At 57.8% G+C, this 22319-nt stretch overlaps 1 protein-coding gene across 1 annotated transcript; it reads right to left on the bottom strand.

The window, feature by feature from the left end:
- Nucleotides 1–7095: 7095 nt before the first annotated feature.
- Nucleotides 7096–19573, bottom strand: Capn10 (calpain 10). Its single transcript, XM_026414770.2, has 12 exons — nucleotides 19339–19573; nucleotides 16619–16750; nucleotides 14752–14948; nucleotides 13791–14008; nucleotides 12104–12245; nucleotides 11440–11606; nucleotides 11000–11277; nucleotides 10020–10222; nucleotides 9660–9921; nucleotides 7863–8062; nucleotides 7629–7674; nucleotides 7096–7452 (listed from the first exon to the last, which is right to left on the bottom strand). The coding sequence occupies exons 1-12, from the start codon at nucleotides 19477–19479 to the stop codon at nucleotides 7423–7425; spliced, it is 2016 nt and encodes a 671-aa protein (XP_026270555.2). The 5' UTR covers nucleotides 19480–19573; the 3' UTR covers nucleotides 7096–7422.
- Nucleotides 19574–22319: the final 2746 nt, after the last annotated feature.

The raw sequence follows: 22319 nt of genomic DNA, 5'->3' as shown, positions 1-22319 counted from the left end.
CAACCACGTCACCCAGCCTGTCACCCTACGTCAATCTTCCTTCAAAGCCTCCAACTCAGAGCCACCCCTGCATGGCCCAGGCAGATATCTGTGCCAGTCCCGACGCGTCCTCCCACCCCGCTTCCTGCTCCCAGTTAGACACTAAGATGAAGGGACACATTGTAAACCCTACAGCAACCTCTGAAGAGGCAAGGCAAAGAGGTATGATAAATACGCAGGACAGACCATCAAATGTAAAGAAAGGCAAGAAAGTGGAGGGAAATGGGTACAAAGAACAAATAGGATGGACAGAAAACCAACAGCAAGACGGCGATTCAGACCCGATCATTCAATAATCAATCAAACACAGCTCGTACAGCAATCCCATTCAAAGGCAAAGATGATCAACGGTCATCGAGCTGGATTAAAAAGCAAGATGTGACAATGTGCTGTCACCTCATACACACCTTAGGTACAAAGAAAAGTTACAAGCAAAAGAGACGCCATGTAGGAAGGAGGTGGTGAGTCGCAGCCCTGACCACAGGGAGCCGGGACAGCAGCACCAAGAAGACGCCAGCACAGGGGCACTCCCAGAGACAGAAGGAGTGTTTTACATGATAAATGATGTCAGACAATTCTAAAAGCAAATGTGTCTACTTATAAAGGTGTGTAAGTGAAGTAGACTTGTAGGCCTAGGAAGAATGAGGCTCCATCATGTCAGGGCTTCAGGACACCCTCCTCTCACGGCGACTCAGCACGTGCTGAACGTGAATGACGGCACTGTGTCTGTGGATGGATGCAGGACAGACGCCTAGCCACAGCAGAACACGTATTCTTTCCAAGTGCACATGGAGCTTCCCCAGAGCAGGCGACGGGCTGGGCCCCAAGACAAGTTCCATACCACTACAGCATCATCGGGTGAGCTCTCCAGTACCACAGCCCTGAAGAAGAAACCAGTATCTAGGGCTGGGGATGTGGCTCAAGTGGTAGTGCGCTCGCCTGGCAGGCATGCGCCCGGGTTCGATCCTCAGCACCACATACAAACAAAGATGTTGTGTCTGCCGAAAATTAAAAAATGAATATTAAAAAATCTCTCTCTCTCTCTCTCTCAAAAAAAAAAAAAAAAAAAGAAGAAGAAGAAGAAACCAGTAACTAAAGGCCTAGGGCAGAGAAGGCCTGAGTATCTGCAAGTTAGACAACTCACCTATAAATAATTCAAAGATCAAATAAGTAATCAAAGGGACATTAGAAAATATTGTAAACTAAAAAAAAGTAAATGAGCTTGCAAATTTAAAAAAGAATACTTTGAACCAAATGATGATAAAACAAAACTTGTAAGAAGAAAACTAACGCTGAGGCTGAGGAGGGCCCCAGCTCTCAGGGCGTGCTGCAGTGAAGAAGAAAGAGCTATAGTCATTAAGATCCCACTTCAGGAAGCTAGAACGCCAACAATTCCAACAACAGATTAAACCCAAGTAAATGGAAGAAAGACATAATTTAGAAAAATATTATAGAAAATTAATAAAATACACATTGGTTCCTTAAAAAGATCAGTACAACTGATGACCCTCCGGCTAGGGAGAGGGATTTGCGTCAAGGAAGACGCACGGATTACTAACGTGAGGAACGAATGCCAAGACCCCACAGCCTGCAGACCTGGGAAGAATGACCAAGGAATGTTTTCATAACCTTATGCAAACACACTTGGCAACTTAGACAAAATGCACACATTTCTCAAAAATCTCAATTCGCCAAGATTGATACAGGATCACAAAACTGGAATGACTTATGTCTGTTACAGCTGTTAAATTTACACCTTTCTAAGAAGAAGATGCCTTGCCAGTTCCCCTGGAGAGTTCCACTGAACATTCAAGGATAAGACCACCTCCGTCTTGACTCCTCTTAGGAAGAAGAAGATCGTCCAGCTCCCCTCTGTGGCAAACTCTGCCCTTACACCCAAACGGCACAGACTACAAGAAAAGCAGACCAGCATCACACAGGAACACAGATGTGTGGGTCAAACATCAGCAGATGATATCAATATGTAAGAGCAATACTACATCATCAAGTATCCCAGAAATGCAAGATTCATCTTAACACTAGAACATCAGTGTAATTTACTACAATTATAGAAAAAAGAAAGAAAATTCACATAATCCTCTCAATAGATGCAGGAAAATATTGGACAAAATTCGACATTCATGATGGACGAGCACTCCTGGCACATGAGGAGCGACCCCACCACCCAGGTGCCGGGACCCGTAGAGCCCAAGAAAGTGCCCTAACACACAGGCCCCCGCCCAGCCTAAGCCGGGGCTGGGCTGCTCCGTCCCTGGCAGCAGGTCCTGGCCTCCTGCAAAGGGATAGCATGTCCAGGCAGCTGCAGGGGACCCAACCTGAGCCCTGGTCTGACTAGGGGACCCTGCACGTGTGTCCTGGACCCGGCGATAGGACACCTTGCAGTCCCAGCCCAGACGTGGTGGTGCTATCTAGGTGGACACTGCTTGCACTTGCCAAGGATCAGAGGAATGACCAGGGGGTCCTGGCATCAACCAGATGGCCCACAGGCTGTGGCTGAGCCCTGCAGACCCTGCAGAGAACCGAGGCTGCCGAGTGGCAAGGCCAGGCCTCCCCACCAAGGCCCTTCCTCCAAACCAGGAAAGAACTTTTGCAGATGAAGGGGCTACATCCAGGGCTCCAGGTCAGAGCCTAAAGACTTTCAGGTATCCTGGGAATAAAAGGACTCCCCTGCTCATTTCAACTGGCAGCAAATGTGGCTTAAATCTAGTAAACATTTGGGGAGAAACCCCCACAATAAAGCCAAGGGAAGCACACACAGGACACCAGCAAGGCGTGGTCACGAGTGGAGACAGGGTCACGGCATGGCTGACCCCTGGCCAGCTGGTGCTGCCCATCGGGGCTCTGACCAGCGATCCCACCCCGTGGTGCCTCCTGCCCGTGGAGCCCTGCTCAGGCCAGGCTGTTCCACCATCACCTGCTCTCGGGGCACCAGGACCCCTGTACTCACCTCAGAAGCTCTGAGCCCCCCAGGCTACCCTGGGCTAGGGGGGGGAGGGGAGAGCGAGGACAGAGAAGGTGCCAGAGCCAGCACAGGGCAGGACATGGCTCACAAGGAAGCAACGCTCACCAGCCCCAGAGCAGGAAGTGGCACAGGGAAGGAATCGGGCCGGTGGTGTGGACCAAAGTCTGCAGGAAGGCTGGGAGGAGGTTCTCGCCCACACCCAGCCCTGCCTCCCTTCCCTCCACCAGGGACAGTTGTACCCACCACGTGGCGGCAGCCCTGAGACCAGGGAAAGGCCAGGCCCTGCCGTCCAGTGTTCTGGAGAGTTCTAGGTGGGTTGCCCAGGGCAGGGGTGGGGAAGAGTCCCCAGCTTTGGCTTTCTCAGGGAAGCCCTGTCTGGAAGGGTAGGCACAGGCCTCTGGGGACACGAGGGCTTGTCAAGGGGCACGTAGGAGGTGGGGCTCTCAGGCTGCGGGGATGCTGCTAGGGTCTGCGTGCCTGTGTCTCCTCAATTCCTGCCTTGAAAGCTGCACCCCAGGAGGTGGTGTAGAAGACGGCCTGAGGAAGGTGATTGGATCACACAGGTAGCACCCTCAAGGGGGAGAGGAGTGTCCATACAGAGACCCAGAGAACCCCCTTATCCTCCGTACTGGAGGACACCACCAGAAGAGAGCCAGGTGTGGACCAGGACGCAGCCTCCCCAGGCCCTCCGGAAGTGCGGGAGGCACATTTCTGCAGTGTACAGGCTGTCTCCTGGAGCAAACACCTGAGGCACCTGCCCCGCAAGAGCGGGAACTCGCTGGGTGGGACCGCCTCTACTGAGAGGCTGACCAACAGCCTGCAGTGGCCACTGGGTGCTGGCTGGCTCCACCTGTAGGCTCTCTGGAAGAGCGCTGGGATGGGCCCTGAGTGGTGGGCAGACCCTTGCGCTGCCAGGCTGCAGCTCAAGCACAGCCCCTGGTCCCCTGGCTGGTCCCCAGGGGGACCCTTCCCACAGCAGAGCTCTCAGGCTGGGCGAGGGTATGGGGACCTAGATGGCCTCCAGCCTCCGAGACTTGGGCAATGAGGTCATCAGGGCTACCAGCAGCAGCTTCAAAGGGCCCACCCCAGTGGCAACTTAGAAATGTCACTGGGGGCAGCCTGGTGCCAACTCCTACTGGCCTCACTGGAAGCCAGAGGGTGACCCCAGAGGTTCCTTCTGAAAGCTGCCCCTCACCGGGTGCCCTGTGGACGGCCTCAGCATGATCGTCGAACACATTGTGCTGAGAGGAAAAGTAACAGCTAGTAAAAGCACGCTGGACGGGGAGCAGGGCAGTGGGGACCTTCAGGGACGGCCTCTGTGGCCATGTGCGACACTAAGTCAGGTGGGGCCCAGTGTTTCAGCACCAAGGAGGCCTTGGGTAGGCCTTGGACATTCCAGAGTCCAACCTCCCAACAGGCTGGCTAGGCTGGACAGGGCCTCGGGGGCTCTGCTCACTTGTCCTACTTCCTCTCCTTCCTGGCCAGACACCTGTCCCCAAACTGTCCCAGGGTCCAAGAAGAGTGAAAATGGGCTTTGGAGCTGGGTCACCCACTGCTCACTGGCAGTGAAGACCCACCACTGGTGGCAGGGAGACTGGCCCTGGCCCTGGTGGCAGTCCTATCCGGCCCAACTGGCAGATTTGCTCTGGGGTCGACCAGAAGGTGCCAGGCAGAGGGATGCGCTGGTCAGCTCAGCAAACTCTGCTCGGATGCACAGACCGAGGAGCCCCCAGGATGGAGAGAGCTGCCTTGGCCACTGCAGGCCTGGGACAAGGCCTCTGGGCAGGGGCAGGGAAGTGGGCAGCTGGCACCTTGAGCTGTGCCATAGGAGCCATCCAGGGTCACTTTCATGCGCAGGAAGCCCTCAGGCTGGTGCCCATGTTGGTGATGCCAGCTGGCTGTCCTGCAGGTGGGCATGACAGGGTTTGGCTCCCCCGAGTGGTGGGTCCAGACATCTAAGGACAGGAAGACTCTGAACACCAGGTCATGTTAAGAGTGGCAGGGCTGAGGGTGCCAGGGGCACCGTGGGGAGTCATGGGATGTTGGCAGGAATAGCCCAAGTCGCCACCCAGGTCCCACTTGGCCAAGCCAGTCAAGGACAGTGAGGGCAGCCATGCAAAGCCCAGTGCTGGCCCACATGCACCTCAGCCAGCTTCCAGACCCAACATCCATGGATGGAAGTAGTGTCCCAAGAGGAAGGACTGTCCCCACAGCAGCTGTGAGCAGGACCACCTAGGACTATGGTGCTCCCAATGCCTGCAAACTGGGAAGGGGGACATCCAGACATTTTGAGAACCACAGGGCACATGGGTCCTGCCTGAGTGGACACACACAGCCCCAAGGGGCAGCTGACAGTTCTGCCAGGACGAGCCTGCATGAGCCCACAGGCTCTCCACCTGTCACTGACATCTACCGGGGCTAGTGGGAGTGACCAGCACCTTGTCTCCTGGTCAGACGGCAGTCAGGAAGGACGAGTGGGAGTCTGGAAGTACCCCACCATGACAGCAGCTGAACCGGGTCTCAGGGGAGGCTGGAGGTTAGGGCCCCTGAGGCTCCCAAGACACAGGGGGAGGCCATACATCCCAAGACGCAGCATGGCCCCTGCTGGAACAGGGGTTCCTGGAGACATCATGGACAACTGGACTCTCAGCCAGGGGGACCTGATCCTCTCAGGTACTGTCTGCAGCCACCAGGAGAAACAACGTGGAGGACAGGTCAGAACCAGGCCCTGCAGTCTCCTGGGCAGAGGGGACTGGCTCTGCTGTGGCCACCCAGGTAGCCAGCTGGGGACTGTCCATGGATGGTCTCCACCCCACTGGACCCGTGCAACTGGCTGTACAGGGGCAGGTCTGGCCTGGGGGGTGCAGGAAGCCACCCCCCTCCTGTGCACACAAGCTAAGAGAGTGGGCAGCAGAGCTGAGACCTAGGACAGGACCTGCCTCCTGAGGTCCTGGTCATCCCTGAGAAGACACCTAGGAAGGCAGGGGACAGTGCCGCGCCACCTCCCCTGTCCCTGCTGGGCCCCTGATGGGCTGCCTTCCCGTCACCTTACACCTGCTGGAATCAGGTCCCTGGGTGGGCAATGCTGCCTGGGGAGCTGAAGAGCCCAAGGCCTCCCTGACTCTGGTGGGAGCCCCGCAGGCTCCGGCCTGGCTCCTGCTCAGCTCAGTGCGCAGGCTGCCGTCACAGCGCGGCCTGCTCTCCAGCCGGACCAGCAGAGCACCCTTAGGGATGCTCTGGTGGTCAGTCCCTCACTCCTGCCCCCGAGAACTGCTCCCCAGGTGGCCCAGTCCCTCAAGGCAGCATAGAAGCCAGCGGACTCAGGAGAGCTGGGTTTGAAGGAGAAAAGGCCAGTTCACGCCGCTGCAGCAGGGGAGCTGGGACGGAGTGCCAAGGAGACGCAGACCCTGGGCCAGGTCCTGCCCACGGGGATGGTGCCCCAAGACAGAACCCTCCCCCTGCTGCTGGAAGGCCAGGACGGGATGGGGTGACAGAGGTTGGGGTGGGGGGGACAGAGGCGGCCAGGACCAGGGCCACAGGCCCTTCCCTGGGCAGCGTCTACTGAGAACTGCTAGGACAGCAGGGCTGGCAGAACTGAAGTGACTGGGAACAGCAATGCCCCCAGCCCTCCCTGACATGTGGGGTGTGCAGCGAGGGAAGACGGGGGCTGAGACCCAGCGAGGAACCCAGATACCTCCAAGATGGGCTCTGGCTGACAGCCAGCAAGACACTGGGGGCAGACATCTAGCCGCGGCTCCGCACAGGAGGAACCCACGTCTGTCCCCAGGGTCTTTGGTGGCCCTCAGCCTCGGGCAGCACCTGCACCTGTCCCTCTCCTCTGGAGCTTCTGTTCCCTCAGAAGGCTCCACCCTGTCTGAGCCTCCGTCTCCTCCAAAGAAGCCCTCTGCCTCCTGTCCTGGGGCCCACCCGCGCCTGGCCCTGCACACTCCTTTCCTCCCAGACACCACCTCCAGGTCAGCCCTGCCCACCCCCAGAGCCCATGTGGCCCTCACCCCACCTCAGCACCCACCCCCACCCCTTCCTGCAGCCTCTTCAGGCTTGAGCCTCATGAAACAAGACCAACCCACAAACTGCTCATGTTTATTTATAAAGTCATGTCCTAAAAAATATTTCAAGTAATAAATAGCTCTCAGCAACACCTGTTACAACACGCGCCCGCCTGGAGTCGGCAGGACCATGTGGGAGGGACCCTGGGGTCTTGGGCACGGGACAGACACCACAGGAGTCCCTGACCCTCCTGCAGCACCTGTGCCACCCCAAGACTTCCTCTCTCCAGGACAGAGCACACTTGGGACCCAAGCTGTGGCCGCCCTGCAGAGCTGAGGCAGGTCAAGGCTTGGCCTAGCCCCAGCCCCCAGAGCTGCCACATGGGAGCCCGGCTAGGCCTTCATCACTGCAGTGAGGGAAACCTGCAAGAAGGAGGAAAGGTGGGCTCAGGGCTGCTCCCGCACCGCCCCCCCCCCAAATGCCCCTAGGGACTGTGACAGCCCAGCCCCCAAGTCCCTGCAAGCTCTGCCCTGTGACTCAGGGTAGCAGAGGCCACTGAGCGAGGCAGCTGGGAGGGGCCTAAGGCACTGGGACGCACCTCCTGGAGGACCTGGCCCAGCATCTCCTGGCTGTGAATGGACCGCCTGTGGAGAGAGGGCAGCTCATGGGGGGCCACCTGCTCCAGGCTGGCCTCTCACCAGACCCTCCTGCCAGCTCAGCCAGGCAAGCAGGCCCATTCCTGCCTTGGGCCAGCAGAGAACCAGACAGGGAAGGCTGCTGAGTGCTCAGGGCCAAGAACACCTACTGGTCAGCCCAAGGCCCAGAGCCGCACCTGTCCACTCTGGTTGCTACGGTCACCGTGAAGGAGCCCTCGGTGTCAGGCCAGTAGGTGGAGGGCACGACCCTGTAGGTGCCCGCAGACAGCAGGCAGAGCCGGCTCACCTCCTGGGCATAGCGATGTGGCACACAGCTCAGCAGTGGCTCCTGGAGCAGCAGGGGGCCTGTGCCCTGCCTCTCGCCACCTGCAGGGACCTGGAGGGTGCAGGGCTCAGCCTGAGGCGGCTGTATGGATGGGGACACTGCCCAGGCAGCAGCAGCTGGAGTCTGCTGGATCCCAAGATGCCGGTGCCTGGCCCTCCTGAATCACATGCACCCCTTTTCTGGGGAGCAAGTGCCAGGCCCACCCACTGAACCTCCCTCCCACTGAGACTGGACCACCCTTGCCAGAAGGCCCTGGCAGTGGCACCAAGCCCAGGAACCTCAGATCAGCTCTGCGGTAGGCACGTACCACCGCCCAGACCCCAACCCAGAGTGCTCTGGCCAGCAGCCCTGGGCACTGGCACTTTGGTCTGCGCTCCTTCCTGGTGGCCCACACAGCACGCAGCACCAGGCAAGGTCCCAGTGTCTTCCTCAGCTCTCTGGGCTCAGTGGCGCCTCCGAGGGAGGCACCGACCCTCTTACCAGAAATCCCGCTCTCTTCTCTTGGTCACTGCATGCCAGGCCATGTGTTCCCACCAGCTACAGCCCAGGACATCCTCAGCCATTGTCCTCCCAGAACAAGCACAGCCCCATGTGGGCTGGGAGCCCCAGAACTGTCCCCACAGAACTCAGGCCTGTGACCCTGAGCCATGAACTCTCCCTCCCTCCCCCTCCTCCTCCAGATCTGCTAAGTGCCCCCCCCCACCGGCTGGCTACAGAAGGGGCAGGACAGAGCCGGGCCGAGGAAGGCACCGGGCGAGGTCTGATCAGCCCTTCCCTGGCAGGAGCCTGAGCCACCTCCACCTGCATGAGTGGCTAAGCATGAGCAGCAGTGTTACCAGATGGCCCATGGCGAGGTCCCTTGTCATGACCTCTGCTTCCTGACCCTACCCCTCCCCTGGCTGACCTGGACTGATACGCCGCCCTCTGGAACGACACTGGGGCGACCGTCACTTTGCCCGACTGCCTCCTTCCTGTCTCAGCTGTGCAGGGCTGACCCCAGCTGCAGGCTCCGGTAGCTCCAGGGGCACCCTCGGGCTGCTGGCCTCCCTGAGGGCACCCCCACCTCTCCTCTGCCTGCTGGCTGCAGGAGCAGCTCACCCCACTGTCCGCTCCTCTGGCCCCACCTACCCCTTCTTGCAGACCAGGCCATCGCTGCTCTGGCTTCCACTGCCCCCTACTGGGGAGCAGCTCTTGCCAGTCCCACCCAGGGCGCTCAGTGACATGGGAGGGGCAGGTGGTATGACCTGGGTGGCTCCTGGGTGTGTTCACTCCCTGTTGCACCAGTGGGTAGGGCTTCTCTGAAATTGCTTGCTGGGGCCAAATCCATGGTGAGGCTGGGCCTCTGCCCAGGATCCCCTGAGCAGCCTCCAGAGTCCAGGATCCTGGGGTAGGGGGCATGCCCTGGGGAGAATCGACCTCAGGACACAGATGTTCCAAGCCAGGGTGAGTGGCCCAGGGCCATCTGAGCTGACCCCAGCAAATACAGCCTTAGAAACCTAGAGACCAGCCTCCCGTGAGACCAGCCAGCTGGGCTGATGTGCCCAACTGAGCCCAGGTTCTGCCTCCCAGGCAGCTGATTACTGGACCACACGGGACAGATATGGGTGGCCTGGGCCTCCCCATACCTGTCCCTTGCTGAGGAGCCCACCTGGAAGACATGAAAGCCAATGGGATGCAACTGGCTGTCACTGAGCGGGCAGTGCTGGTGCAGGGTGATTCGGATGCAGCGGGGACCGGAGCCCTCGGGGACTGAGAAAGGGAGGCAGGGGTTGCAGAGGTAGGAGGCGAAGTTCCTGCTGCCCCCTGCTGTCTGGCCTGCTCTCCAGCAGCCCCGCAGCTGCAGAGTCTCCCACTCGCCGGAGGGCAGGGCTGCCCCAGGGGAGGCGCCCTTGGCTGCTGGCCTGACAGCACTGTGGAGGGAGGAGCGGAGGAGGGTGCTGGCAGCCTGTCTGAGGAATGTGCCCACCCAGGGCAGCCACCAGAGTCCCATCCCTGGATGGCTCCTCACCTGAGGGAGACTTTGCCTGTGGAGAAAACTCGCAGCAGGAACTGCCCTGGCATGTCCTTCAGGAAGGTGCTGGGGACAGCCAGGTAGTAGCCAGGGGAGAGCTCGCAGTGGAGATGGACCTCTCGGTCATATGCATGACACACAGTGCCAGCCACAGGGGGTGTGGACAGGATTCTGGGCAGGCTGACCCGCCGTTTCTCCACCTGCAGAGGGCAGGCAGAGGTCAGCGGGAGAGCGCCCAGCACCCAGCTCTCCACTCCCTGCTCAGCAGGTGAAAGTCCATGCGCACCCTCATCCTCTCAAGGGCCAACTGGAAAAGCCAGACCCAAGGCTTCCCCGAGCCCTGTCACCAGGGTCAAGGAGGAAACAAACAAATCTACACAAGGCTGTGCCCCCAAAGACCCCCGGCCAGCACAGCTGGGGAACTGTGGGAAGGGGCTCGCCCCTCCTTCGTGAGAGGAAAGAACCATAATGCAGGCCTGCCCACAAAGGCCGCGACAGCTTCCAGCCCACGAGGACACAGCCACTGGGCAGGCAGACGGGCAGCAGCTCCCAGCCCAGCCAGTCTTCCAGGAAACAGCCAGTTTAGGATCTAGTGGCTGAGTGTGACCAAAGCCTCAGAACAGGCCCAAGAGGTCAAAGATCAGCGTCACAATCCCCACCAAGCAAGGGAAGGACCGAGGGAGGAGTCAGAGGGACGCCTGGAGGACGGAAGCAGCTCCTCTCCTGAGTGGCTCTGCTCACTGTGCTGGAGAGCAGGGCCGAGAGCAGGGCCGGGGGGCAGCTCCTGTGGGCCCCCCACCCCCCCCGGCTGTTGTCCTGTTCTTCTCTGGCCAGTGAGGCACAGGGCAGAGCTGGAGAGCCTCAGCTCAGCTGGGTCCATGGCAGCCCATGGAGGTGAGAGACAGGGCCCCTGGCAGAGTGCCAAAAGCAGGCCTGGTCCCCACGGCCACTGCGGGGGTGGGTGGGGTGACAGTTACCTTCCAGATGTGCAGGCCCACGGCCTGGTAGTCCTTGACCTGGTGATCCTTGCCCAGGAGGCTTGATGGGGCAGGGCCACGGCCCACCAGAGCCCGGGCCCTGCCTGCTGGGTGCTTCTTGGGTCTCTGCAGAACAGCCACACACAGCTCGCTGGGTTCTGAGAGCCTCAGCCAGTACTTGGGGTTGCAGGGAAAGCAGCTGTTGTTCCGGCAACCTCCAGCTGACTGCCCCACGACCCAGGCACCAGGCAGCGCCTGCGTGTGGCACAGCGTCTTCTCTAGCAGGAGAGCATCCACATCAGCTCTGGGACAGCCCTGCTGTACCCCCGGGCCATGCGGGCAGGCCTCAACCTCCTCCAGTTCCCAGGATGCACGGGTGGGGCCTGGGCACGCGCTCTGCCCCGGGTGCCCATGGGGGACCCACTCTCCTGCTGCCCTACCTGTGTAGAGACTCTGCAGGTGGCCGGCCTCTGTGACTGGGTAGCCAATGGTGACCTCCTCAAATTCCCTGAGGAACTCCTCTTCCTCCACCCAGAACTCCCCGTCCTGGAGCTGGGACAGCAGCTCGGCCCCCTCAGCTGGCTCCACCTGACTCCACCCTTCACCCCTGTAAGGAGCCTCCCTCAGGAAAGCTGCTTCCAAGAGAGTCCCCCCTTCCAGCACCCCGTGGTCCTGCTGCTGGGCCCCCTCCCGTGTCGAGAGGCATCCTGAGATGAGGGGCCTCTCTCCTTCCCCAGTGGGGCTTCTTGCCTCTGGACTGGCTTCCCCAGAACGACACCTGCCCTGCAGTCTCAGTGGGAGCTGCTGCATGCACTCCAGCTGGGAGTCCACCACCGTCTGCAGCTCCAGGCTTCCAGGGAATCCTGGCTTAGCTGGGTCTTCAAACCAAGTTCCTGTTCCCGGGTCTGTGGGTTCCCCCAAGACCTAGGGTCACGGTGGTCCCACACCTCCCAAGAACTGCCCGAGGCCCTGAACACAGCAGTGCACGAGGTGCCGCCAAGTGGCCCTGCAGACACGAACACTGACCTGACAGCTGGACTCACTAAGGCACAGGCCAGAAGGCTGGGGACCACAGGGTCTCAGGGCCCTACTCCTGGTACTCACCCCTCTCTCCAGAGTCCCTGCCAGCAGTGCCGGCCCCAGGGGTTCAGGATCCGCAGCAGCAGGATGCCCTGGCCAGCTCGTCCCTGGAGTTCCCGCAGATCTGAGACGATGAAGGCATGGAATGCCCCCAGGTCCCTGGCACCTGTGTGAGGCAGAGCCCAGGTACAGAACAGAGTCCCCACGGGGGAGAACACACGGGTCTCCGACACCCTGCCAGGATGTTCCAGCCCGGCTACCAGGAGGCCCCAGGGCCCAGGACCACGGAGCACCGTTCTTGACTGCAGGTCAGTTAGCTCAGGAGTCTCCAGCAGCACACTGTGCCAGGCAAAGAGCCAAGGCGGGCCCTGGCTTCTTGTGCAAGCCATTCCTGTCCCAGACCTCGGCGGCCACCACGTCAGGGAAGGACCTCGCTGCTTTCACTGCCACTGACCAGCTGGCAACTGCCCAGAACCAAGAGACCGGTTGGGGCAAAGTCAGCTGGAGGCAGGGCCATTCAGACCAGAGGTACCAGGGAGGACTGGCTGCCAGGCGAGGGCTCACCTGGTGACACCTCGGGACACATGGACGTGACATGCAGGAGGCAGGGCAGTGGGCCAGGAAGAGCAAAGGGAGCTCCTGGAACTACCTCAGGGCTTCACCTAGGGCACCACAGTTGCCACTCTGGTGTCCCTCTTGTCCCCAGCCCTTGACACTTCAGTGGGCTCCAGCCATTCTCTATGGGGGCAGGGGGCAAAGCCATAAGTGCTAGGAATTAGCCCTCCCACACTGGGGCGGGCCCAAGTCAACAACTCCAGGGAGGAGTCCTGGGACCCAGACCAGCACCTGACCAACCCCAGACACTGCCTGGCAGGGTCCGCGAGGCTGCCTGCATGCTTCAGTCCACACTCATGTTCATGTTTTTAACCAAAATCATTATCAAAACTAATCCTACACGTGGGGCTGGGGCTGGGGCTCAGCGGTAGAGCCTAGCACGTGTGAGGCCCTGGATTTGATCCTCAGCATCACATAAAAATAAATAAAATAAAGGTATGTGTCCAACTACAATTAAAAAGTAAATATTTTTAAAAAAAACCCTTACATGTAAGTAGAAATTACAGACATGTTCACTGGATATCATTTATGACAAACAAAAGGACTCAAACATCCCACATTTGAGGTATAAAGAAAATCTTGGCAAGTCCATTAACAAAACAAAACCCTGCAACATTCACATAACAGCTTAGAAAGGCACACAAAACACCAGAGCAGAGGCTGGGGCGGCACAAGCCAGCGATCCCAGCAGCTGGGTGCCAGAGTTCAATCCTTGGTACCAAAAAAAAAAAAACCCAAACCAACTAGAAGACAAAACATGAAGACGTTTATGAAAAAAAAAAGTACCCGAAAAAGTCACAGGTGACTACACGTCGTCGCTGACATCTTCTATACCAACTTCCCTAACGAGCTTTGATACATTTCACTAAAACAGAAAGGGTCTGGACTTTGCAGTCGCCAGTTGGGTGGATGACGAATGTGACCAGCCTCGACTCTGCCACCTGCTTCCTAGACTCTCTGCAGGACACAGCCACGTGGGTCCTGCCGCGCTCCACTGAAAGGACTGGTCTAGGGAAGAGGGGACCTCTCTCTGGAGAAGGGGCAGAGCGCCAACAGGCATCGGGTAGGCAGGGAGCGCCTGCGGCCACAGCCTTACCAGCTCGGGGACTGAGAACGGAGCAGCTGATCAGACACTGGTCCTTCAAGCGAAGCAGCTGCCGACACGTCCTGTGCTCCCAGCCATGGGGTCTGTCTTGCTGGCCACTGGTTCCTGCTAAGTCCTTCAGGCTCCACCTCTCTGCCAGGCCACCAGTTAAGTCCACCAGGGCATCTGCCACCTGCCCTGCCCACAGGTGCTCATAGGACCCATAGACCCTAGGGGACGATAGCGTTGTGGAGTGAGCCTCAGCAGGACTCTCGTCTTCCAGTCTCCACTCCCATCAAGCCTCTTGTAGTTGTCACCAAGTCTGGGCTTGGTCTCTCCTGCAAATGCCCATCAACTGTGTCCCAGCAGCTTCTGCCATGCTCAGACACCTTCTGGCCTCCAGTGCGGGCAAAGTGTAAAATGAGAATGGTGCAGAGATGCCAACGCCCTCGTCCCTGGAGCTCATACCCCATGCGCAAATATCAATGAGGTCCCTGGCCAGCCCTTTCAAATGCCTGCCTGTGGGTCAGCTCCTTCAGCAAGTTGCTATCCACAATCTAAGAGGGAAAGCTGTGCAATCAAATTTCGCAAAGAGGACTGTGACAAGCGAGTATTGCCACCCAAGTGGCTTGCTCCTCTCCAACAAGTGTTCAGAGGCCACCTCTCCTGAACGTTCAAGGACAAGTACACAAAAATACTTTCTTGTTGGGTCTGAGAAAATGAAAAGGAGGACATGTCTGTCCTTCCTGCGGAGCGACGACCCCACCTGGACTGAGAGATGGGGAGGCAGGGAGTGGGCAGGATAAGGGCCAGCCACAGGCCTCAGAGCAGAACACCTGCCTCTGGACCCACAGGCCTGGCTACCAGACCCTGAGGTTGCCAGGCACTCTGCGGCCCTGAGCAAAGAGCCACACATGGATGTCACAAGCCAGGATGTCCAGCCTGGTCCTGCTGCTCAGTGCAGCACACGTACTTGGCATAGACCTTTTCCAGTAAGGGAAGCCAGAACACATCCTCTCTCTGGCAGCGGGAGAAGCAGAGTCTCCCTGCAAGACAAGGCAGACGGTCATCTATGGTCACCTCCTCCCATCGTCCAAACTGCCAAATTCGACAGGTGAAGAGGCCACAGTATGTCTGGTCGGACCAGCTCGGCTGTCCTGGAGGGAAGACCTACCGTGCACAGGGAGAGGAAAAGCAGAACATGAGAGATAAGCAGCAATAGGAGCCCCCAGCATCTTGACCACAGGGTGCCCAGCAAGCACAGGTGCCTGCAGAGCGCAAGGGCTTGATGGACCTGCACCAGTGTCCATCCCTGCTCACAGCAAACTCAACCACCAGAAACAACATGCACAGTCTTTCCATCTGAATACTTTTGAATTGCATTCAGGAACACAATATCCTCCAAAACTTTTTTTAAAAAGTCAACCGTTACATTTTAGTCCCAAATAAGTATAAAACCTGAATCCGAAACAACTGACTCTGGCAGGTACAAGCGACTCAACTCTCGCCAGAACTGGCTGCCAACAGCAGGTCCCCTGGGCCTAGCAGCCCTTTGGGCTGTCGGACCCATCACGCCCACTTCTGGTTCCCTGGGATCTCCGGTTCCCACCCAGGGGTAGAGGAGCACAGGGCTGCACCAGGCAGACCTGTACGTGCTGGCCCCACCACTCAGGGGCCAGGAAGAGGACGACCATGGGGTCAGCACTCTCTTCTGAAAGAAAGGTCAAAGCCAGTACGGCCTCCTGGAGAGGAGGTATGAGAGCCATGTGCTTTGGCCCAGGGCAGACAGGGCTCCACAGGGGTGCACCTGCCCTATTTGAGAACCCTGAGCAAAGAGCCACGCCTAAAATAGTGAACACAGAAGAAAATCTGCACAGGCTTCTGCGCTGTGGTATTTGCCAGAACAGTTTTGATTACCTTTCACATTTTTACATTTAAAACCTGTTTTTTAAAAAAAGAAAATCAGCTGGGCATTGTAGTACAGGCCTATAACCCAAATGACTCAGGAGGCTAAGGCAGGAGGGTGGCAAGGTTGAGGCCAGCCTGGTCAACTTAGTGAGGCCTTGTCTCAGAATAAAAAATAAAAAGAGCAGGGGGTATAGCTCAGTGGCAGAACATTCTGGGGTTCTATCCCAAGTACAGGAGTTGGGGTAGAGAGCAACGAGTTCAGGAAAGAGATGCCAAACCAGCAACACAGGCCCTTCTGCTGATCCTATCCCGTGCCAGGTTGGTGTGGTTTTGTGGTTTGGGTATGAAGGGTTCCCCAAAGGCTCGTGTTGAGCCTGGTCCCCAGTACAGCAGTGTGCAGAGGTGACTGGATCAGGAGGGCTCTGACTTCCTCAGGGGGTCTGTCTGCTGAGATTTGTATTTGATGGCAATACTGAGGTGGTGGCCTCCCCAGTCCATTCCTGACTGCACTGAGGAAGTGTGGATCTGCCATACCCTTCCACCATGACGCTCTACCTTGCCTCAGCCCAGAGCAATGGAGCCAGCTGACCATGGGCGGGAATCTCTGCAGCTGGAGCCAAAATAAACCTTTCTCTCTCTAAGATGTTTTTTATCAGGTGATGAAAACAGCTGGCCCATGTCTTTTTACCCCAAGAGCGTGGCTCTGGCCACATGGAGAACCAGGGCTCAGAGCTCAGAGCAGGGCAGAGACCCCCGATCTGGTCCACTCCTGCATGAGAGGGATATGCTGGTCAATAGTCGCAGGCTTGGAGCCCTCAAGTTCCCACTGACCTCCTGCACAGCCATGGAAGCACTGCGCAGGGCTGTGTGTCTGAAGGGGCTCCCTGTGCAGAGGCCTGCTTGGTCACAACCCTGGGCTGAGAGCCCCATACCTGGTCCAGGAGATGCCGACTCTTCTGCAGGGCGGCGCAGGCACACAGGAACCAGCAATCGCCCAGCAGCCCCTGCTTCACCTGTCCTTCCCAAGGGTTATCTGGGAATAGCCGGGGCGTGGCACAAATTTCCTAAAATAAAGAAAATCATCCAATCTTAGTGTATGCCCGATGGCCAGCCTTCAGGAAGGACACAAAGATGCTGCCTGATCATTTCTGATCATTGGAGTTTCCCCACCCAAAACGAGGGGTGTGGGGGGAGCTGGCTCCTCCTAGCCATTATCCTTCAAATCCTCCTGGCTTCAGATCCAGATTCAGGGGGCCAGTTCAAACTCAGCTGTGTCCATCTCTATCCTCCTACCCTCTTGGCAAAATCCTCGACTCTAGCTGAATTCAACCATGCCCCTTCTCAAAACAACTAAATACTGGTTTAGAAAACAATTTCACCTCATAAATTAATAATGGCACGGGGTTCTCTAAACGCTGGAAAACTTACCACTTTCCCACAAGGCTCCATATCCCACACTTCTCCCTTCCCCCTCGTGTCTCACAATGTCCATGCTGCCCCTGCCCATGCTCCTGAGCTGTTGGCCTCCCTCCTGCTTCACCAGAAGCCACTGGCCTGACCTCTCCTGCCATGTGCTCAGTTTTTCGCCCCCAGGTGTAGGCGAGGAGAGGCACCATCTTTAAAACATGTCCCTTGGTGTCACAGCTGCTTCCCAATGACCTCCTCAGGAGCACGACTAGGTTGTTCCTCCCTCATGCTCAACACAGCCCCTGCTAGACTGTCAGTCATGTTCCCAACACCTCCACCAAGTCACCCCCACAGTGTCACTTCTGACAGCACCAACCCCTGAAGGCATGCCAGCAAGCCCTCTGGGCTCCCACAGTCCACACGCTCCTCCCGACCAACTGCCCTCACAGCCTTGGGTCAGGCACTTGTTTCACCATGCCCAACACCTTCGCGCTCCCTGGGCTCAGCCTTTCCCCTCGGACACCCATCCTCCCACATCACATGCTCTTCCATGCCCTGGACCAGATGCAAATTTTACTCCATACCCATAGGGAGGCCTCTATAGAGCCCAGCTCTTCCTAACAGCTCCACCTGAACATGGGGAGTAAACCCAACTCCAGAGCACCCTAGACTCTCACCCGGACCACCACCAATCCAGTTTCTCAGGCCAAACATTGAGAAATCATTCTTGATTCCTCCGTTATCCTCAACTTCACCAGTCTCTATGGCCTGTCCAGCTCCCTCCAAAGTAACCTCAAGTCCGTCTATTCCCAAGCCTTGCCCTCTGCTGCTCGTGTACCAGAGCGTCCTGCAAGGGCCATAGGCACTCTCGCCTCAACAATCCACTTCCTGCCCAGGAGTATCACTAAGCTTCTTTCTTTTCCCACAGTGCTGCTTCTTTCTTGTTGAATACGGTTATTATTATGAATAGATGTGAACTCGATAGTTACAACATTTAAAAAATTGCCATGAAAGAATAAAAAGCTATTAGATACATTTTAATGCCACCCTGTCATCCTCTGCTCCAGTCCCCTACAAGTGAACTTCTTAAAAGAGAATTCCATAGAATCATTCCTTTATCAAAAACTTTCTACTGGGGCTCATTACACCTAAATCCCATTTTTTTTTTGGGGGGGGGTTACTGGACATTGAACTCAGGGGCACTCAACCACTGAGCCATGTCCCCAGCCCTTTTTTAATATTTTTATTTAGAGACAGGATCTCACTGAATTGCTTAGGACCACTAAGTTGCTGAGGCTGGCTTTGTACTCGGATCCTCCTGCCTCAGACTCCAAGCCACTGGGATTATGGGACGCTTACAGCAGCCCAATCGGTGGGAGTGTTGGCAAAATCCAAAACTGAATTTCTACAACTGTTTTGCTTTGTGGGCTTAATCTGACCCTTCCAGAAGGGCACAAAGGGACCTCAGAGCCTGAGAACGGCAATCACAAGCAATGGAACAGGAAAGCTTGTGGCCAGAAGAGGCATGTGGAGTGGAAGCCAGGTGTAGACTCTTCGGAGAAAAAAAACAGGGGCTGGGTATTTCATCTGTTGTTGTGCCTTGAGCAACAACCTGCTCCTGAGGGTCAAGTTCTCTAGCTGAACTCAGACAAACTGTTCAACTGACTTGGAAATTCTAGGAGATCCAAACTTGTCTGCATACTCTGCAGTGTGTGGTGCAGCCTGGTTCTACATCCACTGGAGTCCTGGGATGTGTGGAACAGCAGCCACCCTTCCCTAGGTTGTTCCCACATGCTGTGGCTGTGTGTAACGATCCCGACTTCTCCTGTGCATCGGCTCTTGGCATGCATGTGCATCGGCTCTTGGCATGCATGTGCAAAACGCCGAGGCCTGTGGGAACAACGAAGAGGGCGAGAGGTCTGAGTGGCCGTACCGGGACTTACATTTGGCCACAAGTATGTGGTGGAACAGAATGGCAAACAATGCTTTCCTTTCCCTTCTGCACAGGGGAACAATTTCATTCAACTAACGCCTCGCCTCTGGGTCTCATGTGGTCGTGGTACAGACCTCCCGGGGCAAACTCCCCACGAGCGCATCTGAGCAGCACGCCGTGGGTCGGCTCCGCAGGTGGGGCAGCGCCCGCCGGTCCTGGCGCTCCACTCCTTCCCAGCCCACCTGAGGGGCTGCGAGGCGCGCGCCGGCCTCCCGCCGCACCCGCCCGAGACCCGCCCAGGCCGGGCCCCACCTGGGGCCGCCTCCAGGTGATGTCCTCCCGAAACTGGGCCAGCGGTGTGGACAAGTTGAAAAAGAGCGACGAGTCGGAGGCGGGGAACGCCGCGTCCCGGAAGAGCTCCCGCGCCGGCGCCTCGCCCCGGCCCGCCAGCATCTTCGGCGCCCTGAGCGCCCATCTGCAGCCTGCGGACCCGGCCGCCGCCGCTGCCGCCGCTGCTCCGCGCCTGCCTCGCCCGCGGGACCTACGGGCGCTGGCCCCGCCGCGAAGCCCTGCGCTCCGTCGCCAGGTAACTCGGCCGCAGCCAACCAGGCGCGTCGCTCGGGTCAGGTGACGCAGCGGCCCAATCGCGCGCGAGCGTTGGCGGGCGCCAGCGGACTCCGAGCGCGCGGGGCTTCCGGGCCCGGCTCTCGCGAGGCTGCGCCGTCACCCCGGCCGTCCTTCTCCCGGAGCCGGCGGGCGCTGGGACCGCGCCGACCGAGGCCCCTTCCCCCTCCGGACGGGGCGGGAGCGCCGCGGACCTGAGAGGGCGGCCGGGGCGAGTCGGCGCCGCGGACTGCAGATCCCAGCGCCCCGCGCGGCTCCCAGAAGGCGCCCTCCTTCCGGCGCTGCGCCGCCGGGGAGGCGTTACCTGGGCGGGCCGCGCCCGGGCTGGGCGTCGGGCTGGGCGGTTGGGGCGGCCGCCGGGTTCCGGGGGGCAGGAGCGGCCGCGGAGCTCCGTGGGTCGAGACGGCCGGGCGTCGGGTCTCCCGGACGCGCGGGTACCGCTCGTGGCCGCTCTCTGCCACGGGGAAGTGAGGGCAGGGCCTCACGACCGTGCTGCAGGACCTGGGTGTCCACTGCCAGGACGGAAGCCGAGGCCTAGGGCCCGCTAGGGGAGAAGAGGAGCGGCCCATCCTTCTAGTGGCAGCTGTCTGTCTCCTGATAGTGCAGCCTTGGAATCTGAAAGGTAGTCAGAACAAAGCTCTTTTTCTGCAGTTAGGTGAGAAAAGTCCCTAATGCTGGAAGAGAAACGAACCTGGCCCAGGACCCCTGCCCTTAGCTTCTGTCTGCCTTGGAGTCCCAGATGCCTGTGAAAGCTGCGATTCTTCCCAGTGAGAGGCTGGACAGGGCCTGTCTTAGTGCTTCGTGTGCCAGGAGGCTGTAATCCCTTGACCTTGTCAGCCCCCAGCCCCATAGTTTGGGGCCCAGGATACTCATCTCCTTGTGAACATTCTAGAAAAGGAAGTGACCACATAGCCCAACTCCTGTCTGGGATGCTTTTTGCTCATTCAGCACAGAAGACAGTTGTGACTCTTTGGCTGGCTGGTGGCTGCACCAGACCTAAAAGGAGTCAGGAAGGACCTGGGCTGTGCTTCACCTGGGGATCCTGTAGGAGTAGAAGACAAATCTCTTCCCTGTCCTAAGTGCTGAGCAACTGGTTTACCCTGCATGACTAGCAGAACTGGGACCAGCCTGGATCCAGACTCATCTGAGGCTTCCTGTGCCACTCACCCATGTTGACAACCTCTGGAAAGCAAGCAGCTTCCTGTGGCCACACCTTTCCAGGGTTGGGCCTATGCCCAGAGCCAGATCCCCAAGATCTGGAAGGGGCCAGGAGACAGTTGGTGCTGGATAGGTAGCAACCTAGGCCTGCAGGATGAGTGAGTGACCAGCATTGCTTCTCTTTTAGCTAGAGGTGGCATCAGGACAATTCCAGTCTGCTCGCATTTTATAATTTATGTCCCATGGTCCTGTCCACTGTCCCAGAGTGCAGAGGTGTGCCCTCAGCTGATTTGGAGAGCTTCTTCCTCTCCTTCCTGGGTCACCCCCATCCCTGACTCTGGCTCCTGGGGTAACAGGAGGGGTTGGAAGCAGCGTGGAGTGATGTTAAGAAGGGGTATGGAGGCAGCTGGTTCTTGTTCCCAAATCTATGGGCTCTGGACTGAGATGTTTATTTAGTACTGCACTGAAGGTACAACCCTTTTTGTCATACATGGCACAGCTTCTGTCACCTCTGCCCACAAGAACACTGGTTTTAGTTGTTTGGTTTCTGGCAGCTAAGTCACTTGGGGAGTTTGACCTCTTCCCAGCTCCAAGGTCAGAAGTTCAGAAAGTACCATGTGCCCCAGGTTGGCAGTAAGGCACAAGTAGTCTGGGGGCTGCCAGGGAGGTCTCTCCCCGGTCCACAGAAGACACAAGGGCATACATCCTCTCCTATCCACAGATGCCAGGTCATGTGGATGGAGTGCCAGGAACTGTCACAGTAGCTAGCAACCACACAGAGCTGAGCCCCAGGGCAAAGAGCATGCTGCTGAAGACCTGGAACAGAAAGGACAAGCTGGCCGCTGGCAGTTCTGCTGAGCCCTGGGCTGATCAGGGCCAGAGTTATCTCACCTGGGCTCCTGGGCCTGTGGTACCATTGATTCAGTCTTACTGTTGGAGTAATTTTGAGTTGCAGCTTTCATTGTAGCAAAACAGACTTGCAGGCCTTCTGTATTAACTACATACAGCTGCCTAACAAGTTACCCCAGTACTTGGTGGCTTAGAACTGCCAACATTATCACAGCTTCTGTCAGGAATTTGGTAATATAAATAGTTCTGGCTCAGGATCTCTCAGGAAGAAAATCAAATGTCAGGCCAGAGCTGACCTCCTCGGAGGGAGGGCATGGCTACAGCTGGAGGGTCCATTCCAGAGTCACCTGAAGCCCTGCTTTCCCACCATCTGGATGCCCAGGAGGCTTCTGGAGCGTCCTTACCACATGGCCTGCAGTTCTTCTAGAGCAGATAATCCAAAAGAAAGGGAAAGAGGAGGCTGAAGTGTGTTGTATGGCCCATCCCAGGTGGCATATTCCGTCCTTCCCACATGGCATCATTGGAAGCAAGTCGCCAAGTCCATCCCAGTCTAGGAGAGAAGCATTGCTATTGGTGGCAGTGTTTTAAGACCCCTGCATGCCCAAGGAATGAGATGAGGGCGGTGGCATGTGTAGAGGACCACTGCAGCCGCATCCTCCAGG

The sequence above is a fragment of the Urocitellus parryii genome, chromosome 1 (genome assembly GCF_045843805.1).
Source record: "Urocitellus parryii isolate mUroPar1 chromosome 1, mUroPar1.hap1, whole genome shotgun sequence".
NCBI lineage: Eukaryota > Metazoa > Chordata > Mammalia > Rodentia > Sciuridae > Urocitellus > Urocitellus parryii.
The sequence above is the reverse complement of the archived record's forward strand: the minus strand, read 5'-3'. Positions and strand labels throughout refer to the sequence as shown.